Raw genomic sequence first — 23845 nt, 5'->3', positions numbered from 1 at the left:
AAGATTTTTAGATTAACTGAGACATTCTCATGTTTACCTTGAGGGCCAGGTGGTCCGGGATCTCCAGGTGGTCCATCATTTCCAGGTGGACCTGACTTTCCTTGAGCAGCGAGTAAAGCAGCTGGTGTTTTTAGTTGAGAAAGGAAATCACTCATTTTCTCTATAGGAATAAACACGAAAGGTAAGTTTTAACATTAGGCAATGTTTAATGGAAAAATCTTGAAACATTAACCTTTCTCTTAGCCATTCCGTTTTAAGACACAGCTTTTTCTATCGATGAGACAGTCAATGCACAGCTTTTCTTACTCTAAATCATGGGGATCATACAGTATGTCAATCTCATGATTAAAATATATTAGATCAGTATATTTATTTAAAATATATAATGTGAGAAGCTGTGATGAAAAACTGACACTATAAGAAGAACAAGAGACTTCAAAATAATGGAGTACCAAAATAAATTTTCGACGATAGAATTTACATTACAAGAACACTTTAATAAAAAAAATAACTGCAAGGTGTTAAAGAATACTTCCTCCAAAAGCATGAATTAAACTCCATGTTTTTTAACAGGTAGCAGTGATGTAGACTGCCAACAGGCTACCAATATATACAGAAGACCGGAAAGACCGAAAACTGTTTTTTTACAAAAACCTTCTCTTTCAGTGGTGTATACACAAATCATATATTATAATATAATAATGAAAAGCACTTTCCCTAAATACTTATCATATTCCACATAAAACTTTAATCCAAAAATTTAGTCTTTAGTAGTTGCATAACAGCAGTGAACAGAATGGCAAGTAAAAATCGACAATACAGAAAATGAATAAAGCTTAGTTTTCGCAGAGAAATATGGGAATTTGGAATTAAAATGACTACGTGGAAGATATTAGATCAAGCCAAACAGAAGATTTCACACATAAAGATCAGAAACTCAGAGAACAGGGTATGTTGGCATCTATATGCGATAAAATGAGCATTTAAAAAATAACAATTCAGTCATAGTAGCACAGGCCTTACCGCAGGAGTTTGCAAACCACCTGTAGCTAGAGAAGCAAGACTAATGTACTAAACTACTCACACAAACATTAAAGAAGCTCTGTCACCACATTATAAGTGCCCTATCTTGTACATAATGTGATTGGCGCTGTAATGTAGATTACAGCAGTGTTTTTTATTTAGAAAAACTAGCATTTTTGACGGAGTTATGACCTATTTTAGCTTTATGCTAATGGGTTTCTTAATGGACAACTGGGCGTGTTTTACTTTTTGACCAAATGGGCATTGTGGGGAGAAGTGTATGACGCTGACCAATCAGTGCCCAATCAGCGTCATACACTTCTCCCCATTCATTTACACAGCACATAGCGATATAGCTATATCGCTATGTGCAGCCACATACGCACATATTAACGTTACTCAAGTGTCCTGACACTGTATAGGCATCACCTCCAGCCAGGACATGATGTCTATTCAGAATCCTGACAGTTTGCTAATGTTTGTGTGAGACTTACAGCACAGCAAACATAATCTCGTTTTAAATGACGGTTTACAGAGTAATCTCGCGAGACTACGCCTGCTGTGCTGTAATCTCACACAAACGTTAGCGAAGTGTCAGGATTCAGAATAGACATCACATCGTGGCTGGAGGTGATGCCTATTAATTGTCAGGACACTTGAGTAACGTTAATGTGGGTGTAAGTGACAGCACACGCTGTGCTGTGTAAATGAATGGGGAGAAGTGTATGACGCTGATTGGTCACTGATTGGTAGGCGTCATACACTTCTCTCCACAACGCCCACTTAGTCAAAAAGTAAAACACGCCCAGTTGTCCATTAAGAAAGTCATTAGCATAAAGCTAATATAGGTCATAACTCCGTGAAAAATGATAGTTTTTCTAAATAAAAAAAACTGCTGTAATCTACATTACAGCGCCGATCACATTATGTAGGAGATAGGCCACTTACAATGTGGTGACAGAGCCTCTTTAAACAGTTGTCATCAAGCAAACAATGAATAGTTCAGACCACAAGAGGTAGCAGTCCATCTATAAAATGACCTGCTTACTCCTGAAGTACGTAGCTGTCTGACTTGGTTTTGAAATTTTATGTTTAGGAATAAATTGCTATATTTTTGGAACAGGTTTTTCCGTACATCTTGTGGTTGAGTAATATGGTGAGATGAATCCCTTTGTTAACTTGATGACAACTATATAAATGTAATAATAAATTATGCTATTGGATTGTAAGCTCTAGAGAGCAGGGCCCTCTCTCCTCATGTATATTTGCAGAAATGTTGTGCATCAATGGTCTGCTTTTGGTATGTACTTTGTATTCCCTGATTGTAAAGTGCTGCAGAATATGTTAGCACTATATAAATAAATAATAAATAATAGTAACTGCCCTGATATATAGATAATGTAAGTAGACAGCCAGCCTTAGAGAGAAGACAGAGAAGCTTTATGAAAAATGAAGTGTATTACCTCTTCCCATATGTTTCAAGGTGCTGGTAGATTATGTATTCAGCAGCAGAAACTGCATAAATAATTAATGCTTGGGTAAAAATGTCTCTCTCTAAGGATCGTTTCCTTATACTCAGTTATGATTTTAATAAGTAATTCCACAAACACTTATCTCTAAATGGAATTAGCTATATGGAGAGTGATGAGATACAATATCATATTCAGAACATATGGTCTGCTCAGTGACAGGTAATCAAGTGGACCACGCAGGGTAAATATGCCAGAAAAAAATGCATGGGAAAAGTATATCTAAACATAATGGTTTGTTATGGCACTTGTGCTTTTTATATATGATATCTCTTCGTTTGAATTTTATATTTATATATATCTATAGATATATCTATAGATATATCTATAGATATAGATATATCTATATCTTTTATATAGATATATCTATATATATCTATCTATATATATATATCTATCTATATGACAATGATCCCATTGAGACGGATCAAAACATTGCCTGCCTGTGGGGTGAATAAACTCATCACCTTTTTCACCTATTTCCCTGGAGTGCTGTCTCTTCATTTGAATTTTGTATTGGCAAGGCTTCTTAGCCTCAACTAAGAAGCTGTGCTGCTTCATCCCTTTTTTTAATTTTATATACATACACACATACCTAAAAATCTATAATTGTTTTTTCTTCTTCTTTTTTTTTTTTTTAATGGAATGCTGAAGATATACATCTAAACATGGCACCATTAGACAAGAAAGTGCCAACAGTAGATTTTTAAATGAACTACATGATGTATTTGTGTAAACGACTGGTATATTTGGATCTCAAAGGGCCTGCATAGTATCCATGATACAATTCCATTTGTTTCACTCTATTGGTTTGTCAAGATGAAAAGCTATCCGATTGGTCCTTGCAAATGATGCGTAAAATGTTTTGTGTGCTTGGCTCAAAATGATGAGGAGACTGCTGACTATAAATTATACTTTTAATCAGGCAATGACTTCTTTGACCATGTAATTTCTAGATATGGGGATTAGATTGTGTAGTAGAGCAAGACAATAAATGCAAGCACCCGAAGGATTCACACCAAATATAGAGGGAGTTTAATCTATTGAAAGCAATTAAAGCAACATTCGAGTCACTAAATGAGACAGATTATTAGGAAATGTATCACTCTAGTTGTAGCCTGAATATCTTATAGACTACACTAGAATCAAGAATAATTAAGTCATTGGCTCCTTCTAAGGATTTAATTTAGGTGATATTGTCTGCACTCTTTTTTTTAATATTTAAATTGGCAACTTCAGACACCTTGCAATATCTTACACATTATTATTACCTTTTAACATTACTGGGTGCCTTTTGCCAGCATCAGTAGTTACTTCTCTAAGGGAAGCAATATATTTGCCAACAGCATGATTAAGGCAACATGCACATAACTGTACCATGGCTACAAAACCTATAAAACAATGTACAGTACACATATACAAAATCTCATCTTTATTTTATTTCATTCAGAAAAATAGGGACATATAATATATATTTAAAAATAAGCCTCACAAGAAAGAGATGGCGGCATCCTAGGAGTATGTCCACATGATATTATCGTATATACTTAGTTCTAAGATACATGAACATACATTAGAGTAAGTACATAAGTCATATAAAGTGCATACAGTGCAAAATAGTACAAAAGAATAGTCAAACCTTGTTGTTTCATCTACTGAAAAGTGTATATACAGTAACATACCTATGCTATGCTCGCTTTCTGGGATATCAACAAAATCTACGTGCGTTTCGGCATAAGCTTTTGTCTGGAGGTGGCGGCTTGGTTGCATAACCCATTATTTTAAGCAGTTTTATAGGGGTTGAAAAAAATTGGTCTGACAGTATATTAAATAACCAATGCTCACCTGTTAAATTCTCCACTGCTCTAGCACTGAAGCTCCCGACGGTCCCGGCTGGGCTTTGTATACTTTGCTGCAGCGATGACGTACTGACGGCTATAGCCAATCACAGGCCTCAGTGGTGATGCTTACATATACGGCACGAGACCACTAAGGCCAGTGATCAGCTGCAGAAATTACGTGGATGTACGTGACATTATCACTGCAGGACAAATTAACAAAAACTGTCAGGTACCCTAATGGCCTCAACACTGGAGCGGTGGGGGATTTAACAGGTGAGCAATGATTATTTTTTATTTTATCCCATTTCCTACTGTCTGGCTAACTTTTTAAATCTCCCAGAAAACACCTTTAAGCACCAAGAGACAAATCATATTACATTGAAATATTTGTGATCACGCATGTGCCCTGTCACATGATACCCATGCACTGTATATCATCTCTATAGATACGAAACCGGTCAGAATCACTAATCAATATAATATACAGTATATGCCCAATGATAAAATGACCTTTTACCTACAGCTCCAGGGAACAGCAATGGGGATGCCTGCATGCCCTCATATGCTTATTTGTTCCTGTGGGAGAGAGACCTGTTCCTGCTACATCAGGATGTCTCAATGGACAGTGTCATTTTATAGGCATGATACATTGATAACATCTATATGATCTGGCATGGGATATCAGATCAATTAAACCAATTCTTATCCCGATTGAATAATTATCAGACCTCTCAACTGTACACAGTGGGACAGTGCCAGCTTTTCACTGTCCGGCTATCCCAGGATGCCTGCCATATGTCCCACTGAACAACTTTATCTGTATCTGTCAGCTCCCTGATCCAACATTCACCCATTGACCCCTGCCGAAGGCAACTCGGTGCCCATCCGCAGAATACACAGACTACTTACTCCATTGTATGGTTATGCTATTTTATAACTAAAATCCGTACGTAATATTATGTGGACAAAACCCTAGTGATGCCGCCATCTTTCTTGTAAGGGTTAAAATGTAAATATGCATTATATGTAATAAATTATAATAGTAACAAAGATTAAATTTTGTATATACTTTTAGCTTTTGGCATTGGGTTTTGATTGTTATGCTTTGCAAAACCTATATAAGGAATGGTATTATTGCTATTGCAACATCATAAAATAAACCATTGGTATGATTAATCTATACGTACTGTATTATGGATTCGTAGCATCCTCTAAGTAGCATGGAGCCATAAAATGGCACCTATAAATGTTTATGGGGCCCTACTGTACTTTTATATGACTCCGATTTCATATGGAAGAGTACAGTGCATTCGGAGAGTCTTTAGACCCTTTCACTTTTTTAACATTTTGTTATGTGAGGCTTTGTGCTAAAACAAAAACAAAACAAAAATCAAGTTTTTCCCCATCATTCTGCACTCAATACCCCATAATGACAAAGAGAAAACAGAATGTTAGTAATTTTTGCTAATTTATTGAAAAAGAAAAACTAAAATATTGCATTGACATAAGTATTGAGACCCTTTACTCAGTACTTAGTTGAAGCACCTTTGGCAGTGATAACATCCTCAAGTCTTCTTGGGTATGATGCCACAAGGTTTTCACACCTGGATTTGGGGATTTTCTGCCATTCTTCTCCACAGATCCTCTCAAGCTCTGTCAGGTTGGATGGGGGACAGTCGGTGGACAGCCAATTTAGATCTCTCTAGAGATGATCGATTGGGTTCAAGTCAGGTCTCTGCCTGGGCCATTCAAGGACACTCACAGAGTTGTCCTTAAGCCACTCCTGTGCATTCTAGGCATGTGCCAAGTTCATTTTCTTGTTGGAAGGTGAAACTTCTGTCCAGTATGTGGTCCAGAGCACTCTGGATCAGGTTTTCATTAAGAATATCTTTGAACTTTGCTCCCATTCATCTTTCCCTCAACCCTGACCAGTCTCCCTAACCCATCCGCTGAATATGACCCCCACAGCGTGATGCTGCTACCACCATGGTATTGGGCAGTTGATGAGCAGTGCCCATTTTCCTTCAGACATAAAGCTTAGAATTGAGGCCAAAAAGTTCAATCTAGACCACAGAATCTTGTTTCTCACAGTCTGAGAGTCCTTTAGGTGCTGTTTTGCAAACTCTAGCTGGGCTTTCTTGTGTCTTTTACTGAGGAGAGGCTTCTTTCTGGCCACTCTGTCATAAAGCCCAGATTGGTGGAGTGCTGCAATGATGGTTAACCTTCTGGAAGTTTCTCCCATCTGCACACAGAATCTTTGGCTCTCAGCCAGAGGGACAACTGGGTTCTTGGTCACCTCTCTTACCAAGGCCCTTCTCCCCCGATTACTTAGTTTGGTGGGGCGGATAGCTCTAGGAAGAGTCCTGGTTGTCCCAAACTTCTTCCAGTTAAGAATTATGGAGGCCACTGTGCTCTTGGGAACTTTCAGTGCAGCAGGAATTTTTTTGTACCCTTCTCCAGATCTGTGCCACACAACCCTGTCTCTGAGCTCTACAAGCAGTACTTTCCTCTTCATGGCTTGGTTTTTGCTCTGAGATGTATTGTCAGCTGTGAGACCTTACGGATGTAGCCATCTTTATCTTGACTCTGATAACTTGCTGCAGTGTGATATCACACAACAAAAGCAATTGAAAAGTCATTGAAAATGTCAAGCTAAAGGATCTTGCCACTGTGTATTTAATGCGTTAAAAGTCAAGATAAATATGGCTACATCTGTATATAGACAGGGGAGTGTCTATCCAAATCATGTCCAATCAAATAAATTTACCACAGGTGGACTCCATCTTTGAAATTTTTCTACACCTTGATTGATCTAGAGAAATGGGAGGCCCCCAAAGCTAAATTTCAAATGTCATAGCAAAAGGTCTGAATATTTATATCCATGCAGAATTTAAGTTATTAATTTTTGAAAAAGTTGCAAAAATGTCTAAAATTCTGTTTTCCCTTTGTCATGATGGGATATTGAGTAAAGAATGATGGGAAAAACTGGATTTTTATTTTATTTTAGCACAAGGCCTCAACATAACAAAACGTTAAAAAAGTGAAAGTATCTGAAGACTTTCCGAACGCACTGTACCGAGGGTTTTTATATAAAATTTTGTATGATGTCATGCTCTATTAAACGCTGTTTTATGGAGGCATTCTCTCTTAGAAACATATCTCTGTAATAGGGCACTGTACAGAGATACCAGGGTCTCTGTGAGCCCCCATGTTGCTTCTGCGCAAATGGCTCTACATGTGCAAGAGGTCTTAGGATCAGAAAGTACTTAATTCCTAATTCTACCCTGTCTGTTGCATTCACACTAACAAACTTAGTGCCGGAGACATTTTCTAGGCAGCTTGATAGAGGAAAACATTAAAGGTAGAACATTTGAAAGATGAAAAGATTGTTGAGAGAATGACCTAAAAACATAATGGTCTTTGCAAATAGAAAAAAAAGTAAGAAAGTCTAAGTGAGTAAGTAAAGTATTTTCTTGAAAATAGCATAGCATTTAAAATTCATATAACATACAGGCTTGGCTTTGACTAAAACTGAAGGCAATGAGCCAAAAAGCCAATCTGGCTAATGATTGAATAATTGTGTAGGATTTTTGTATTATAATGGGAATGTTAAACTATGACTTGGGTTTTGTGATATCACAGTGGAATGACATTACTGTATTGTTCTGTCAAATATTGGGATATGGCATTTTATGTGTCCATAGTCACAAATGATGAAAGAAAAAAATGTACAGTATGTACGGTTCTAGTTCTATCCTTATGAATTAAATTTAAAGCCACATATTAGCATCTTCTTTACCGAGGCTCATTGGCTTTACAACACATACTTTATAATCAGCTTTTTCTCACTGGTGGTTTAGTTGCTTTGAGTCTATAAACATGAATTTCTTGATGTAAAGGAAATCTTCTCAATATGAACGGATTTCCGATTTGTGCAGGACTTAAGCTTAAACACAGCAGTCAGTCTGCACAGAGTGAGCTACAATGTAAATAATTGGGAACCCAAGGAAACTACAGCCTGAAGACACAGGAGGTAGATTTCAGACTACCTCCGACTCATACTGGACAACGCAGTTAAGCTACAGTCATTGATCAAAGCTGTATACTGATACGTAAAAAAGGGCAACATTAAAGAAAATAAATAGCAGGTAATCATTGACAAAAGGTAGAAGTTGCATATTATTCTCCTTATACATATAAGGACAGACAGTCTCAATGAAAACTACTATCAGGGGAACTACTACCAAAATAAATAAATGGGCAGGACAAAGACCTCTTTTATTTAAACATATGACAGAAATGACATTACAAGTCCCTCCTTTCTAAATTTGGTTTGTTGGCTGGCTACAGTAAGGTGTGAGAGCAATTGATTTCTGTTAATTTACTCAAAACTGGTTTTGAGCAACATTCATTAAATCAATGCCTGCAGCAGTAATTACCTGCTATTAAAATGCTTTTAGAGATAACTGTTTAGCACTTGGCTCTGCGTTATTGAGTTATTTCTTTAATGTGCTATCAGAGTTGTCAATTAGTTGTACTAAGCTTATGGGTTTCACAGACTACACAAATGAGCTGCAATTGGAGGCTTTTAAATCCTCTTTGTAGCCCAACACTTTGACCACACACAGTAATTGATTGTACGACTACAACAGCTCGCACAAAAGATAAATTATTTCCACTTAATTATTATTCAAATATGGAATTTAAAATCCTGCAGGGCAATACGAATGGACTTTTTAAGATGCAACAGCCTAGTTTTGATATAAAATGATTATCTGCACAATGATGCAAGAAATTGTATTTAGCTAAAGATGTACTTTTAGCTTTTAAGAATAGGTTATAATGCACATCAACCAATAATTTCTCAGGTTACTCAATTAAATGCAAGGCAAAATGAGCTGGCTTTCAATTCATTCTTCGATGATAAAAAGGGCAGTTTATGCCGTGTATTATTAACAGAGATATGAATGATTGGACGAGATTACGGAACTAGTAATGCTTCACTGCGTGCAAATTTTGGGTTGCTGGCTTATGCTGAAGTTTGTCTATACTATTTCTGGGCGCAGTCTTCTCAGAAATTGGTGCACTGATCTCTGGTGTCTGTCTTCTTAGATCATTTTACAAAATAACCTTTCGAAAATAAGTTTTTGCCTTTTTTTTTCTACAGAGTAAGCAAACTAAGATTTTTCAGTTTAAGACAGGATGCACTTAGAGAGGTCTTTCTGGATACTTGGAAATTCTCCTAAGGGCCTGTTCACATCACCGTTTGCTTTCCGTTCCGGCAGATTTCCGGTTTTCCAACGGAATCAATAGCGGAGTCGACTGCGCTATTGATTCCGTTGGAAAACCGGAAACCTGCCACAATGGTGACGAACGGAAACCATTAGCGATGTTTCCGTCACCATTGAGATCAATGGTGACTGAAACGGAAGCTGTGCTTTCACTTTCACTTTCCGTTGCGGGGTTCATCCGACGGAAACCTCTGACGGAACCCCGGAATGGAAATGAACGGTGATGTGAACAGGCCCTAAGCAGTTTATGAGAAAACATCCAGTTAAATATTAAAATTCATTCTGCTACCACCAGAATATGCTTATTTCAATACAATATCGGGACATGATAGCAAAACCCTTGATAGGCTGGAACGCCAATCACAACCACTGGGTGGCAACACAGACACTTATAGTATAGATATTCTGTGAAAAAGTATTGCAAAATCATGTTTTTTTCAAAGCTGGTTATCTTGCGTCACACATCTCAGTAAATGTTGAAATAAGAGGAAGGGCACATTGGAAACGGTATAGATCCCTACGACGAGAGCGATCTATAGTAGCATCTGCAGGTTGCAAGAATATTAACACTATGGCTTTGTAAAGGGAAGCAGGCGGTTTAGAGCTCTGTATTGAAAAAACAAAGTCTAAACCACAGCTACAACCCCTATTAAGAATTCTGTGCCTATTTATATTACACACAATTAAATTATAGGTACACTTTTCTGCCCCAGATCACCACCATTAACACCTTCACCATCCTAAACAAAATAACAGTAATCATATACTTATATACTTCCTTTTATAATTTTAATGGAAATGTCGAACGGAACCCATGAATGGAGTCCCAACGCAGATGTGAATGAAGCGTGAACTACGGCTCTATTGTACTGCTGGAAGTCAGGATAAGGCTGGATAATAACATTATATATAGATAAGGCTCTGTTTGCATAACTTCCCTTCTCATGCCCTGCTCTCTGGGGGAGGAGGGCTATACTCACTTCCCGGAGACTGCAATAATCTATTGACTTTTTTTTAAACTTTTCCAATGGTAACGGTTTCTCGGGAAGGAAAACATTCTGCCAGATCTGAACCTGACTTAAATGTGTATGATTTCATGCTGTTCCATGTATATAATAAAACCTAAGGGAAAAAAAAGAGTACACAGCGCCACATGGTGCAAGATAAACCTGATGGTAAAGGTAGAACAAATGTAAAGGAAGGTGATAGCGCTCACCTTTACAGGTTGTACAATTCAGGTACAACACTGATGTAAGCATGTAAGAATTTGAACAAACAGCTGCTGCTCCCCAATCCAGATGTCAGTAACATGAAAGCGTGGTACCGCAATGTAATAGTAGAATTGGAAGAAAAATGTATGGATATACAGGGGAGCGCTACTAGTAAGTAAACGGTTAACAATGGTAAATTCCTTGATTTATTAAATATAGGCAACGCGTTTCAACACAGGTCATGTGTCTTCGTCAGGCCAAGGAAGAACAAACAGTGCAAAGAGACATCTTAAGTAATAAGCCAAACATGATTAAAAAGACATGTGGCTGTGGATTTTTTAATCATGTTTGGCTTATTACTTAAGATGTCTCTTTGCACTGTTTGTTCTTCCTTGGCCTGACGAAGACACATGTCCTGTCTTGAAACGCGTTGCCTATATTTAATAAATCAAGGAATTTACCATTGTTAACCGTTTACTTACTAGTAGCGCTCCCCTGTATATCCATACATGTTTCTTCCAATTCTACCATGTATATAATGTCATGTTGTATAGTATTTGTGATATATGTCCCTGTCCTATCGTGTCACAAGGGTAGTAGAGGCCCAACAATTGCAAATTATATCTGCACAATTGAAATCTGACTTGTCTTTTACATTGTAATCCAACTAGACTTCTTCAACATCTCTCCGATGTTAACCTACACCTTTTCTGCCCAAACTATGTCCTTACTACCTGGTTACATTCAAATTCCATAGGAATACATTCTCTTTGCTACAAAGGTCTTGCATTTTCTATTTTCAATACATTATAGACCCAAGCAGGGATAAATTGAAGGCCTAAATGTATATACCAACGGTTTTTAGTTATTTAGTGCAGTGTGTTACCATAGTGCACAAATGTATCCTTAAAGAATTAAATGACAAATTCCACTCTTCATCATCTGTACATATGTATGTAAAGCCCACCATATTTACACATACTATTTTTGTATGATCAAGTTCAATGGCCAAGCTCTGTTGGTTTGAAGTCTTTCTGCATTTTCAAGATGTGTGTGCTACTAGCGTCTTCCAGTTTTATACATATTTTCACAGTTGAAGGATGTCACGTAAAAATGAAATAATTTGTGATCATTGAAACCATCACATTAGACTCTTCAAGCATAAAAGACATGACAATGACTTCAGAATTTAAAATGCATATTTAATTAAGTTTAATGTAGAAATAATTCTCAATGGAATGCATGCATAAAGTATATAGGAAGGATGGTTGAATGAATATCATAGAAGGTACAAGACATAGAAGCTAATATGCGGCCTATGAATGGAATTAAATAGCTTCTTAGTAATTCAAAGGATAAGAAAATTCAGCCTTATTTTATGTAACAATTGATAAAACCCCACACAGAATAAAACTAACACAGTATAGTATATAATAACTCAGGACTAGTGTGACAAATATCCCAGCTAATGGCAGAATACAGAAACTGCATGAATAAAGGATGTAATGATAGGTAGCTCAGAATAGATATTCATTGCTTACATGTGCTTTTTCTTACCTTCAAATATTCGTAAAACTTCTTGTCTAATATATTTTTTCATTTCTTCAAATGAAATATTCTCTGTCTGTGGAGAAAGTTATTATGGTTATTTGCATAAATGAAACAAAAGAACAGAATGCAACGCAATACATCTTTGTATCTGTGATGCCATGTTGTGTGATCTTTAAAATATACCACTATATCAAGCCAGTTCTAGATTGCTATCTCTCTTTTTTTTAGGTACCTATTCAATAAGATATTCTACCTTAATGAACTTGACTGCGCTCAAGCAATGTCCTCTGCCATGATGAATGTTGTAAGGAGGCCATTCCACTGTCTAAGCACGCTAGCACAAAAGAGCAGCCAGCATATCACCTCTTATAGGGATGTATTTAGATGGTATACACTGTAACAGTACCTTCAAATGTCACCTCTCCTAATTTGTGCTTCATAGCTCTCCCAGTATTTCTGTGCCTACACCTTTCTGCACGAGCATAGTTGGGAGGAGTCGGCAGGGCATGTGCCCTGGGCGCTGGGTGCCAGGGGCAGGAAACCAACGAATTTGTCTCCTTTCCAGAAGCCTGTACCTAGCTATTTGTTAACCCCAGCTTACCTTTTGATTGTTTTGCATACTGAAATTTTACTCTTTCAGTTTCTTAGGCTGCCAAACTGACTCACTGACTATGCTGTATTTTCTTTCATCTTTGGCCTTTCCACTTTATCCTTGCTATGTGTTTATTCTGATCTGTACCTTTTACTGGAGAAAAATTCCTGATGTTGCTTTTATCCAACTGACGTACGCCGTTACTCTCTTGGTTTCATTACCTATATTGTTGATGCCAGACTATTCAGGCATCATAGACGCAAACTAGGTCCTGGAGCCTACTGAGCACCTATTTTAAGTTTTAAAGAAAGGTGGTTGTTAATAGTGAACAATACATTTAGGCTTGGCCAGGACCATTTAGAAGAACATTACAAAACGTTATTCAGAACAAGGTAGCTTTTGAATAGCGCTTCGTCAGTTTCAGTCAGCCCCATAGACTTTGAATGGAGCAGCAACGTGTATGCCTGGCCTCCGCTTCATTCAAACTCCTCTTACCTGCCGTCTTGTGGCTGGGGTGAATGGGGGACTGAGGTCCCCTATTCTGACGATCGGTGGGAGTCCCAGCTGGAAATAGGAACACCCCTTTAATAATACATAATGTCCTTATTATAGCATGGATATAATCAGTGGTGGAGGGATCATCAGTGAATTATTTATATGAAACAGATGTAATGAGGAGTGGGGCTTTAAGCGAAAGTAGAGCCTACAACTCTCCCGAAAGGAGAAAAAAGTCTTCCGGTCCCCTGAGAACCGGTCAGGCAACTTGGGGGTGGGGTTCAAGAGGTGAGGTGCGGGGCACTACCAGGGAAGCATCACGCAGGTTGTCCTTCTGAGCCAGGGCCTGGACCTGTAGGGAGAGGCCCTGCATCTGCTGAGCCAGGGTCTCAAGGGGGTCCATAGATGTGTCAGGGACCAGGGTAAACTAGGTATATGGACCTGTGATTATGTAATGACAGGGTAGGGAGACAGACAGGTGAGCCCTAATCTACCCGCCACTCAGTCCCTGCCTACTTGCAACGACCCATCCTAAGCGACGGGGTACAACTGGGCGACGGTCCCTACGCTCATTAAGTGCAAGACACACAAACAGACAAGGGTACACAGCGGCGAGGGAAACGGGGCAGCTGCCCACGGAGAACCGTGAGCAACAATAGTAGTGAACGAGCCGAGTCAAAACCAGGGGAGAACGAGGTACCAAACGCTGAGCAGGAGAGTGGTCAGAAAGCCAAGGTCAATAACAAGCAGAGGATCAGTAGTACAAGCAGCAGCAGCAAGCCAGGAAACAAGCATAGAAGAATCACAGGCAAAGGAGGAACAGGAAAGGCAGGTATAAATAGACAGTGGGCGGGAGCTAGCTCCGTCTGGCCAGGCTGTGATAGGCTCTCCCACTCCTAAGCCTGCCATCCTGAGAGGTGGAAGATGGAGTCAGTCTCACAGACATAGGAGCAGGTGCAGACTGATTGCCCACGGGCGTCGACACAGAAGCTGTGTCTGGCAAATCCTTTACAACAGATGAACTCTTTTTGTATTTATTTTATATAAAAAGTGACAGCTTTTAATTTGTTACTAAGTAGCAAGTGACAGCATTTTAAAAAGAATAAGGCAAATCTCAGTAAGACTGGGATTACACTACACATTAAAATTTACACCTGTCAATCTAACTAGCAGTTACTATTAGCCAAACCATATAATTTCCAGTACTAACAGATGTCAGCATTAAATGTTATTATATGTTTAGATAGCTCACCAAGTCTCTCCTCACTTAAAAGTGCAATTCTTACTTGTTGATACAAAATCACATCCAGGCTTCAGTTCATTTCATTATAGCAAATAAGCAAGATAGCTGCTCTCTAATTACAGTGCTGCAGCTTCACCTTATTTCTATGGAGCTTCATTAAGCACAGGTCAAAGAAAGTAAGAAGAAAAAAAATCAGGGGTGAAACAGGGGGCGGCGGGGCTTCCCCCTCATCCCTGGGCTTCAACAAGCCCCTCTGCTGTCACTGTGGTATTTAGATATGGGAATATGACAGTGAAGTGAATTTTCATCCTGTTTATGGAAACCCTAAACCCACCAAAACTATCTCTAACAATCTTTTATAAATATTCCAGAATTGCTGAATTGCCAAGCCAGGCCTACTCAATATGATTAATTCTAACTTTATATTTAGTAGAACTTTTGAAAATAAATATTCATCATTGCTCTCTTGTTTGCGATACTTAAAAAACATCAATGCATAGAACATAATGTAATGTTCAATAAATATAATGCTTGGTGCAGTTCAATCATCCTCCTATACTTAGTTACATTATATAAACTCAAGACATATTACCATAGCAACTCAATACTAGCAAATTAGTAACAAATAACATTTGCTGTATCATTTTTTTTCTTTAAAGTTAAACTTTCCCAGTTAAAATCTTCACAAAAAGTTTACTAACTCTGTAAATTCTTATCTTTACTTATTTTGTCTTGATTTTGAGCTATACTGTATGTTTTTTATTTTTTTATATTGGAATCTTATTTGAACTCTGCAGTCATGTGACTGAACAGCTCAGCTTCAACTGTATAACTGTAATTTTTGCTCCCGCCATGCACCTCTCTCTAGTAACAAGAAACCAGCAGAATTATAACATGAATTTACGATTCTGTCTGGATGGAGAATAAAACACCATATAATTAAAGAGCAGTACATGAAAAGTAAAGTATTTCAGAGTCATAACTAGGCATTATTTCACTTAGGGAAAAAAAAATCAGTTTGCTGTTGTAGCCCTATACTGTGGCCAAGTCAGAGGGGCTTATGGGCTTGACTTGTGTAACCATTGTGTGCAAATGAACAAAAATGTTAGACTAACCAATATTCCTGGTGTTCCGGGTGGTCCAGGATAGCCATCTTTGCCTGGCTGACCAGGGTAACCTCTGTCTCCTGGTGTTCCATGTGGTCCAGATGGTCCCATATCTCCTTTATCTCCTGTGGAACCTGTTTTCCCTCTGGGACCTTGATCTCCAGGTATACCTGGATCACCCTTGAAACATATAGTAATATAAATATATATTATTTTAAAAAACATTAATTTGCTATAACAAAAATAATTAAAAAAAATATACAAATTATGACATTGAAATAGTGTTGACTCTTTGGACTGTGTTCAGCCCTGTTGAGAAACAGATGTGACAAAATTATGCAGCTGTTTTCTGCCCAGTGCTAAAATATAAATTTCCCCATCTTTTATTTTGTACATTATGAAACCAATGGATGTGATTGAAAGATACAGTGATGAAAGACATTTCACCTCCCCCCATTGAGTTTGGTAGGGAAAACAGTTTTTCATCCTTAGTATTTTACATGGAACTCAGTGGTAGAATGGATGGGTGTCAACTTTTGTCATCACTGGCATTTGTTATTCACTCGTTTGTCATCCATTGTTTAAGAAAAGCAATGTGGTGTGACAAGTTAGGTATGTGCATGGCCTTATACATATTAAAATATATGTTGTTATGAGGACAGTATAGTAGAATGACCCAAACAACCTATTTTCCAGCATTTTCTGGCTGCTATAAATGATTAATCACTTTGCAAGTCTCTCATCGTAATTCAATACAAGCCTAAATCTACACAATAGAAACATGTATGACTAATAAATAGAGCGGTGTGGAATCCATCGCTTAAAGCTGAAATCCTCAAAATGTTATTTATCTTGTGACAGAATTCCCAGTGATTCCCTATAAATAGCTATGGGAGCAACTGGTTTCTAGGATATTTACAGTACCAGTGTTGTTGCTGGCAGGTCTTACTAGATTTCCAAAGAAGACATCTGCAATCAGCTAATAGGTTTGTTCAATAGCATTCCCTTATGATACTGCCGCATCTTTATTAACTAATAGGATCTATGTTACTTCTTAAATATTTGTTTTGCCAAGATTAGAGCTGGAAATTCTAAAATCAAATGTTACATACATTATTTTATGTACTAAGAATACACGTATCTAAAATGTATTCAACACCTATTTAGATAATTTGAAGTATCATATATATATATTTGGCAAGGACGTGGTGTCCGAGACACAGTTAGCTGCGCCCACAGCCCGACCTGCAAGAAGCCTGTGAGGAAGGAGATGTGAGTGCTCAGTCTGTCTGTTGTTTGTGCCTCTATTTGTCTGTGTGTCTCTGTGTTTGTGTGTATAAGTTCCAGTATGTGTATATGTGTGTCTTTGTGTGTCTAAGTGCCTATATATATGTATCTGTATGTGTATATATTTCTGTGTGTGCACCTACTACATTATCTGTACTTAGAGTTATCACTGTGTGTTATCTGTGATGTTACATAGAACTGCAGGTAACATCTACATTATCTGTACTCAGAGAGTTATCTGTAAAGGATTTGCCAGACACAGGTTCTGTGTCGACGCCCGTGGGCAATCAGTCTGCACCTGCTCCTATGTCTGTGAGACTGACTCCATCTTCCACCACTCAGGATGGCAGGCTTAGGAGTGGGAGAGCTTATCACAGCCTGGCCAGACGGAGCTAGTTACCACCCAATGTCTATTTATACCTGCTTTTCCTGTTCCTCCTTTGCCTGTGATTCTTCTATGCTTGTTTCCTAGCGTGCTGCTGCTGCTTGTACTACTGATCCTCTGCTTGTTATTGACGTTGGCTTTCTGACCACTCTCCTGCTCAGCGTTTTGTACCTCGCTCTCTCCTGGTTTGACTCGGCTCGTTCACCACTCTTGTTGCTCACGGTGTCTCCGTGGGCAGCTGCCCCGTTTCCCTGCTTCTGTGTACCCCTGTCTGTTTTGTCTGTCTTGCACTTACTGAGCGTAGGGACCGTCGCCCAGTTGTACCCCGTCGCTTAGGACAGGTCGTTACATGTAGGCAGGGACTGAGTGGCGGGTAGATTAGGGCTCACCTGTCTGTCTCCCTACCCTGTCATTACATAATCCTTTACAGTACCCCCCCTTTTATGAGGGGCCACCGGACCCTTTCTGGGTGGACCTGGTTTATTGGGGAAACGAAGGTGGAACCTCCTGAGCAATACCCCAGCGTGAACATCCCGGGCGGGTACCCAAGTCCTCTCCTCAGGCCCGTATCCTCTCCAATGGACGAGGTACTGGAGGGAGCCTTGGACCATCCTGCTGTCCACAGAGACACCGTGAACAACAAGAGTGGTGAACGAGCCGAGTCAAACCAGGAGAGAGCGAGGTACAAAACGCTGAGCAGGAGAGTGGTCAGAAAGCCAAGGTCAATAACAAGCAGAGGATCAGTAGTACAAGCAGCAGCAGCAGCAAGCCAGGAAACAAGCATAGAAGAATCACAGGCAAAGAGGGAACAGGAAAGGCAGGTATAAATAGACAGTGGGCGGGAACTAGCTCCGTCTGGCCAGGCTGTGATAGGCTCTCCCACTCCTAAGACTGCCATCCTGAGTGGTGGAAGATGGAGTCAGTCTCACAGACATAGGAGCAGGTGCAGACTGATTGCCCACGGGCGTCGACACAGAACCTGTGTCTGGCAAATCCTTTACATTATCACTGTGTGTTATCTGTGATGTTACATAGGACTGCAGGTAACATCTACATTATCTGTACACAGAGAGTTATTACTGTGTTATCTGTGATGTTACATAGGACTGCAGGTAAGCTCTACATTATCTGTACTCAGAGAGTTATCACTGTGTGTTATCTGTGATGTTACATAGGACTGCAGGTAACATCTACATTATCTGTACTCAGAGAGTTATCACTGTGGTGTTACATAGGACTGCAGGTAACATATACTACATTATAGGGTAACAAACGGAAGGAGGTCCTTTACCACGGGTGAAAAATCTATTATTCAACAAACACTTCTGCATTTTTCTTAGGTGTCAAATTTTGGTAATTAGGTTTTAAAATACACTAATATTTTTTTATAATATTTCATACAAATACTTATCATCATTCCTTTTGCTAGCAAACCCATGTAACAGGTTTTCTATACTAGTTGTTTTATATCATAGCAGAAAGGTAAGTTTCCCAAGTTTCCAGGCTCATCTTGAGTATGAAAAACATAATTGAAAACAACAAAATATGATGGTGGAAATATAATTTGGTCTCTCATGACTTTTAATGAACACTGAAGTAATAAGAGCACATCAGAACTCACTGGAATATATACATCAACCCCTTCCCCCTGCTTGCATTCTGGGCCCTAATGGCCAAGCCATTTTCTACATTTTTCCATTGTCACATTCGAAGAGCTTTAACTTTTTTATTTTTGCGTCGACATAGCTGTATAAGGTCTTGTTTTTTGCGGGACGACTTGTAATTTTTATTGGTACCATTTGAGAGTAGATGCGACTTTTTGATCACTTTTTATCACATTTTTTTAAAGTCAGGATTAACAGAAAACAGCAATTCTTCCATTGTTTTTTATTTTATTTTTTACGGTGTTCACAGTGCGGGTTAATAATGTAATCAATTTATAGTCGGGGTTGTTACGGATGCGGCAATACAAAATATGTGCAACTTTTTTGCTTTATTGTGGTTTTTTTTAATAGTAAAGCAGTTTGTAAGGGGAAAAAGTGAGTTTTTCATATTTTTTTTTTCACATTTTTTATACTTTTGTATTGCAGTGTATTACTGCCTGTCCGTTTAAAATGGACAGGCATCTGCTAGGTCATGCCTCCGGCATGACCTAGCAGGCATTCACGACAGGCAGACCTGGGGGCCTTTATTAGGCCCCCAGCTGCCATCGGAGACACAGACACTCGGCGATCTTATCGCTTGGTGTCAGTGGGATGAGAGGGAGCTATTCAGCACCGCATCTGAGGGGTTAAACGGGTGAGATCAATACATATATCGATCTCACCAGGCAGAGCAGGGAAGCCCCCAGCCCTCAGCTGCCTCTGGCAGCTGAGAGCATGGAGATTTGACAGCTCCCTGCTCTGTTTACTTTATTCTAATGCAGCGCCAAGGAATAGCAGCGCTGTAGAATAAAGCCCATTAATGACCACCGTGAAAAGGCTAATCGGCAGTCATTAAGGGGTTAAGTCATTTTAGCCTGTGTATTTTGAAATCATATAACTTATTATAGGACCTTCAAAAAAAGCATGTTCTTGAGGATCTGAACCACAATGAAATGTCTTAAATCGGATACTCCTTCAGAATTTTAAAATGAAAGGAACAAAAACTTAGAAAAGAATGATAAATGTAAACAAAGGCACACTGTTTATTAGTCTTCAAGATTTTTCTCTAAACACAAGATTCCAATGTGTTCTGTATACTATAGGTCCTTGATACCACATGCAATACCAACTACAGCTGAATGTCACTAGGCTGTACAGCAGAATGGCTCAAATGACAACACTTTCACTAATATCACTAAGTTCTCTGCAGCTATTTGCGTAAATTGTACTACGTTGACTTTCTGCTCTGATCACCTACTAAATGTGCTCTGCACATAATACAGAGAGCTCTATGTGACATGCCTGACGAAGAAACCTAGATGTTCTAAATGTTGCTCTCTCAATCCTTACAGTTAACCAATAAAAGGAATCAGCTTAATAATAAGGGTATGTTCACACGCTGAGTCAAAAACATCTGAAAATAAGGAGCTGTTTTCAAGGGAAAACAGCTCCTGATTTTCAGGCGTTTTTGAATCTGAAAATGAAGCTTCTTAATTTGGAGCTTCTTTTGAAGCGTTTTTTTTAGGTGTTTTTCATAGTCTTCAATAGAAAATCAGCTCCAAAAAACGCCTCAAGAAGTGACATGCTTCTACTTTTTACGGAGCGTCTATTTACGTTCCGTTTTTTAAAACAGCGGCGTAAGAAGACGCCTTGTATGAACTAAATTCTGATTTTCCCAATGATTTCAATGGGCAGATGTATGTAGGCGTTCAGCTTCCGTTTTGTCAGGCGTTTTTCAAGGCATAAACGCCCCGAAATACGCCCCAAAAAACACTGCGTGTGAACATACCTTAAGCCTTCAATTGCTCCTTTTCATCTAATTTCCCTCTGCTTTTGGGTCCAAGTGCAAGGAAACAGCTAAAAGGGAGCTCCATAGAGCCCCTTTCAGAAACACTGAAAAATATGTGTGTACACTGTGGAGAACATCCAAGGTTATGGAATAAAATAATATTCTACTTTACGAATAACGTGTAACTTAGCCCATATGGGAAATACCAACAAACTAATGTAAAAACAGAGCTAAACAAATATATGTGAACTGAGAATTGGATGGGTCGAATATAAATATTCTAAGTTTCTAAAAAACAGGGTACTATCATTAATTTTACAGATTCATTCGAGTTATCCCTGAATGCACAAAAATTATGAATTAAAAAAATAATATAATTTAAGGTATACTTGCTTATGTAAAGTCACATACTTTAGCAGCTACATAGTGGTTCTAAAGATATGTGCTATAAAGATTGCATCTAGTTGGTGTACGACATGTACAGTGAAGGAAATAAGTATTTGATCCCTTGCTGATTTTGTAAGTTTGCCCACTGTCAAAGACATGAACAGTCTAGAATTTTTAGGCTAGGTTAATTTTACCAGTGAGAGATAGATTATATTTAAAAAAAAAAACAGAAAATCACATAGTCAAAATTATATATATTTATTTGCATTGTGCACAGAGAAATAAGTATTTGATCCCTTTGGCAAACAAGACTTAATACTTGGTGGCAAAACCCTTTTTGGCAAGCACAGCAGTCAGACTTTTTTGTAGTTGATGATGAGGTTTGCACACATGTTAGATGGAATTTTGGCCCACTCCTCTTTGCAGATCATCTGTAAATCATTAAGATTTCGAGGCTGTCCATTGGCAACTCGGATCTTCAGCTCCCTTCATAAGTTTTCGATGGGGTTAAGGTCTGGAGAATGGCTAGGCCACTCCATGACCTTAATGTGCTTCTTTTTGAGCCACCCCTTTGTTGCCTTGGCTGTATGTTTCGGGTCATTTTCGTGCTGGAAGACCCAGCCACGAACCATTTTTAATGTCCTGGTGGAGGGAAGGAGGTTGTCACTCACGATTTGACGGTACATGGCTCCATCCATTCTCCCATTGATGCAGTGAAGTAGTCCTGTGCCCTTAGCAGAGAAACACCCCCAAAACATAATGTTTCCACCTCCATGCTTGACAGTGGGGACGGTGTTCTTTGGGTCATAGGCAGCATTTCTCTTCCTCCAAACACGGCGAGTTGAGTTAATGCCAAAGAGCTCATCTGACCACAGCTCCTTCTCCCAATCACTCTCAGAATCATCCATATGTTCATTTGCAAACTTCAGACGGGCCTGTACATGTGACTTCTTGAGCAGGGGGACCTTGCGGGCACTGCAGGATTTGAATCCATTACGGCGTAATGTGTTACCAATGGTTTTCTTGGTGACTGTGGTCCCAGCTGCCTTGAGATCATTAACAAGTTCTCCCCGTGTAGTTTTCGGCTGAGCTCTCACCTTCCTCAGAATCAAGGATACCCCACGAGGTGAGATTTTGCATGGAGCCCCAGATCGATGTCGATTGACAGTCATTTTGTATGTCTTCCATTTTCTTACTATTGCACCAACAGTTGTCTCCTTGTCACCCAGCATCTTACTTATGGTTTTGTAGCCCATTCCAGCCTTGTGCAGGTCTATGATCTTGTACCTGACATCCTTAGAAAGCTCTTTAGTCTTGCCCATGTTGTAGAGGTTAGAGTCAGACTGATTAATTGAGTCTGTGGACAGGAGTCTTTTATACAGGTGACCATGTAAGACAGCTGTCTTTAATGCAGGCACCAAGTTGATTTGGAGCGTGTAACTGGTCTGGAGGAGGCTGAACTCTTAATGGTTGGTAGGGGATCAAATACTTATTTCTCTGTGCACAATGCAAATAAATATATATAATTTTGACTATGCGATTTTCTTTTTTTTTTTAAATATAATCTCTCTCTCACTGGTAAAATTAACCTAGCCTAAAAATTCTAGACTGTTCATGTCTTTGCCAGTGGTCAAACTTACAAAATCAGCAAGGGATCAAATACTTATTTCCTTCACTGTATGTCCACTATGTGAGCTATTTACTTTTAACTAAAATCATTACATTATCCTAATATGTTTGTAATTTACCACAGTATCTAAAATCTTCATTCCACTGATTCTTAAATAGTTTCCACCCTTAAAGGGGTTGTCCATGACCGGACAACTGATGACCTATCCCCAGGATAGGTCATCAGTATATGATCAGTGCGGGTCCGACACCCAGACCCTGCACTGATCTGCCACTCCGGCTTTCTCCGTGTGCCGGGTGTTTTGAACGGTATGCAGTAGTTGGAGTCAGAAGCAGATGGCTCCGACCACTGCATAGCGGCCGTTCTGCAGAACTGCAGCTCTGCTCCTGTTCAGGTGAATAGCAGCAGAGCTGCAGTTCTGTTGAACGGCCGCTATGCAGTTGTTGGAGCCATCTGCATCCGACTCCAACTACTGCATACCGTTCAAAACATCCAGAGCTGGGAGGCATCTAGAGTGGCAGATTGGTGCGGGGTTCGGGTGTCGGACCCGCACCATCATATATTGATGACCTATCCTGGGCATAGGTCATCGGTTGTCCGGTCATGGGCAACACCTTTAAGACATTATCTTTAGGCCAAGGTCACACACAGTTTTGATGCCGTTTTTGGCTCGTTATTTTGAGCCAAAGCCAGAAGTGGATCCAAAGGGAAGAAAAGGTATAAAGAAAAAACTGATGCATCTCCTTTCTTTTGTATCCACGCCTATGTTTGGCTAAAAAAGCTGTGCCAAAAACGACACCAAAAACGGCATCAAAACTGTGTGTGTGATCTTGGCCTCACAA

The 23845-nt window shown here is 39.1% G+C and overlaps 1 protein-coding gene across 1 annotated transcript in view; it reads right to left on the bottom strand.

Moving 5' to 3' along the window:
* The window catches only part of COL19A1 (collagen type XIX alpha 1 chain), a 153816-nt gene that overhangs the window by 25212 nt on the left and 104759 nt on the right, over window positions 1-23845 (bottom strand). Inside the window, exons 13-15 of the mRNA XM_075863686.1 lie at window positions 15892-16062; window positions 12453-12519; window positions 38-160 (exon numbers count right to left, since the gene is read on the bottom strand). Of these exons, the coding sequence (XP_075719801.1) occupies window positions 38-160; window positions 12453-12519; window positions 15892-16062 (361 nt within the window). The remainder of the gene's footprint in view (window positions 1-37; window positions 161-12452; window positions 12520-15891; window positions 16063-23845) is intronic.

Source organism: Rhinoderma darwinii, chromosome 4 (assembly GCF_050947455.1).
Source record: "Rhinoderma darwinii isolate aRhiDar2 chromosome 4, aRhiDar2.hap1, whole genome shotgun sequence".
Lineage (NCBI taxonomy): Eukaryota > Metazoa > Chordata > Amphibia > Anura > Rhinodermatidae > Rhinoderma > Rhinoderma darwinii.
Note: the sequence above shows the minus strand (reverse complement) of the source record. Positions and strands in the feature narration are given on the sequence as shown.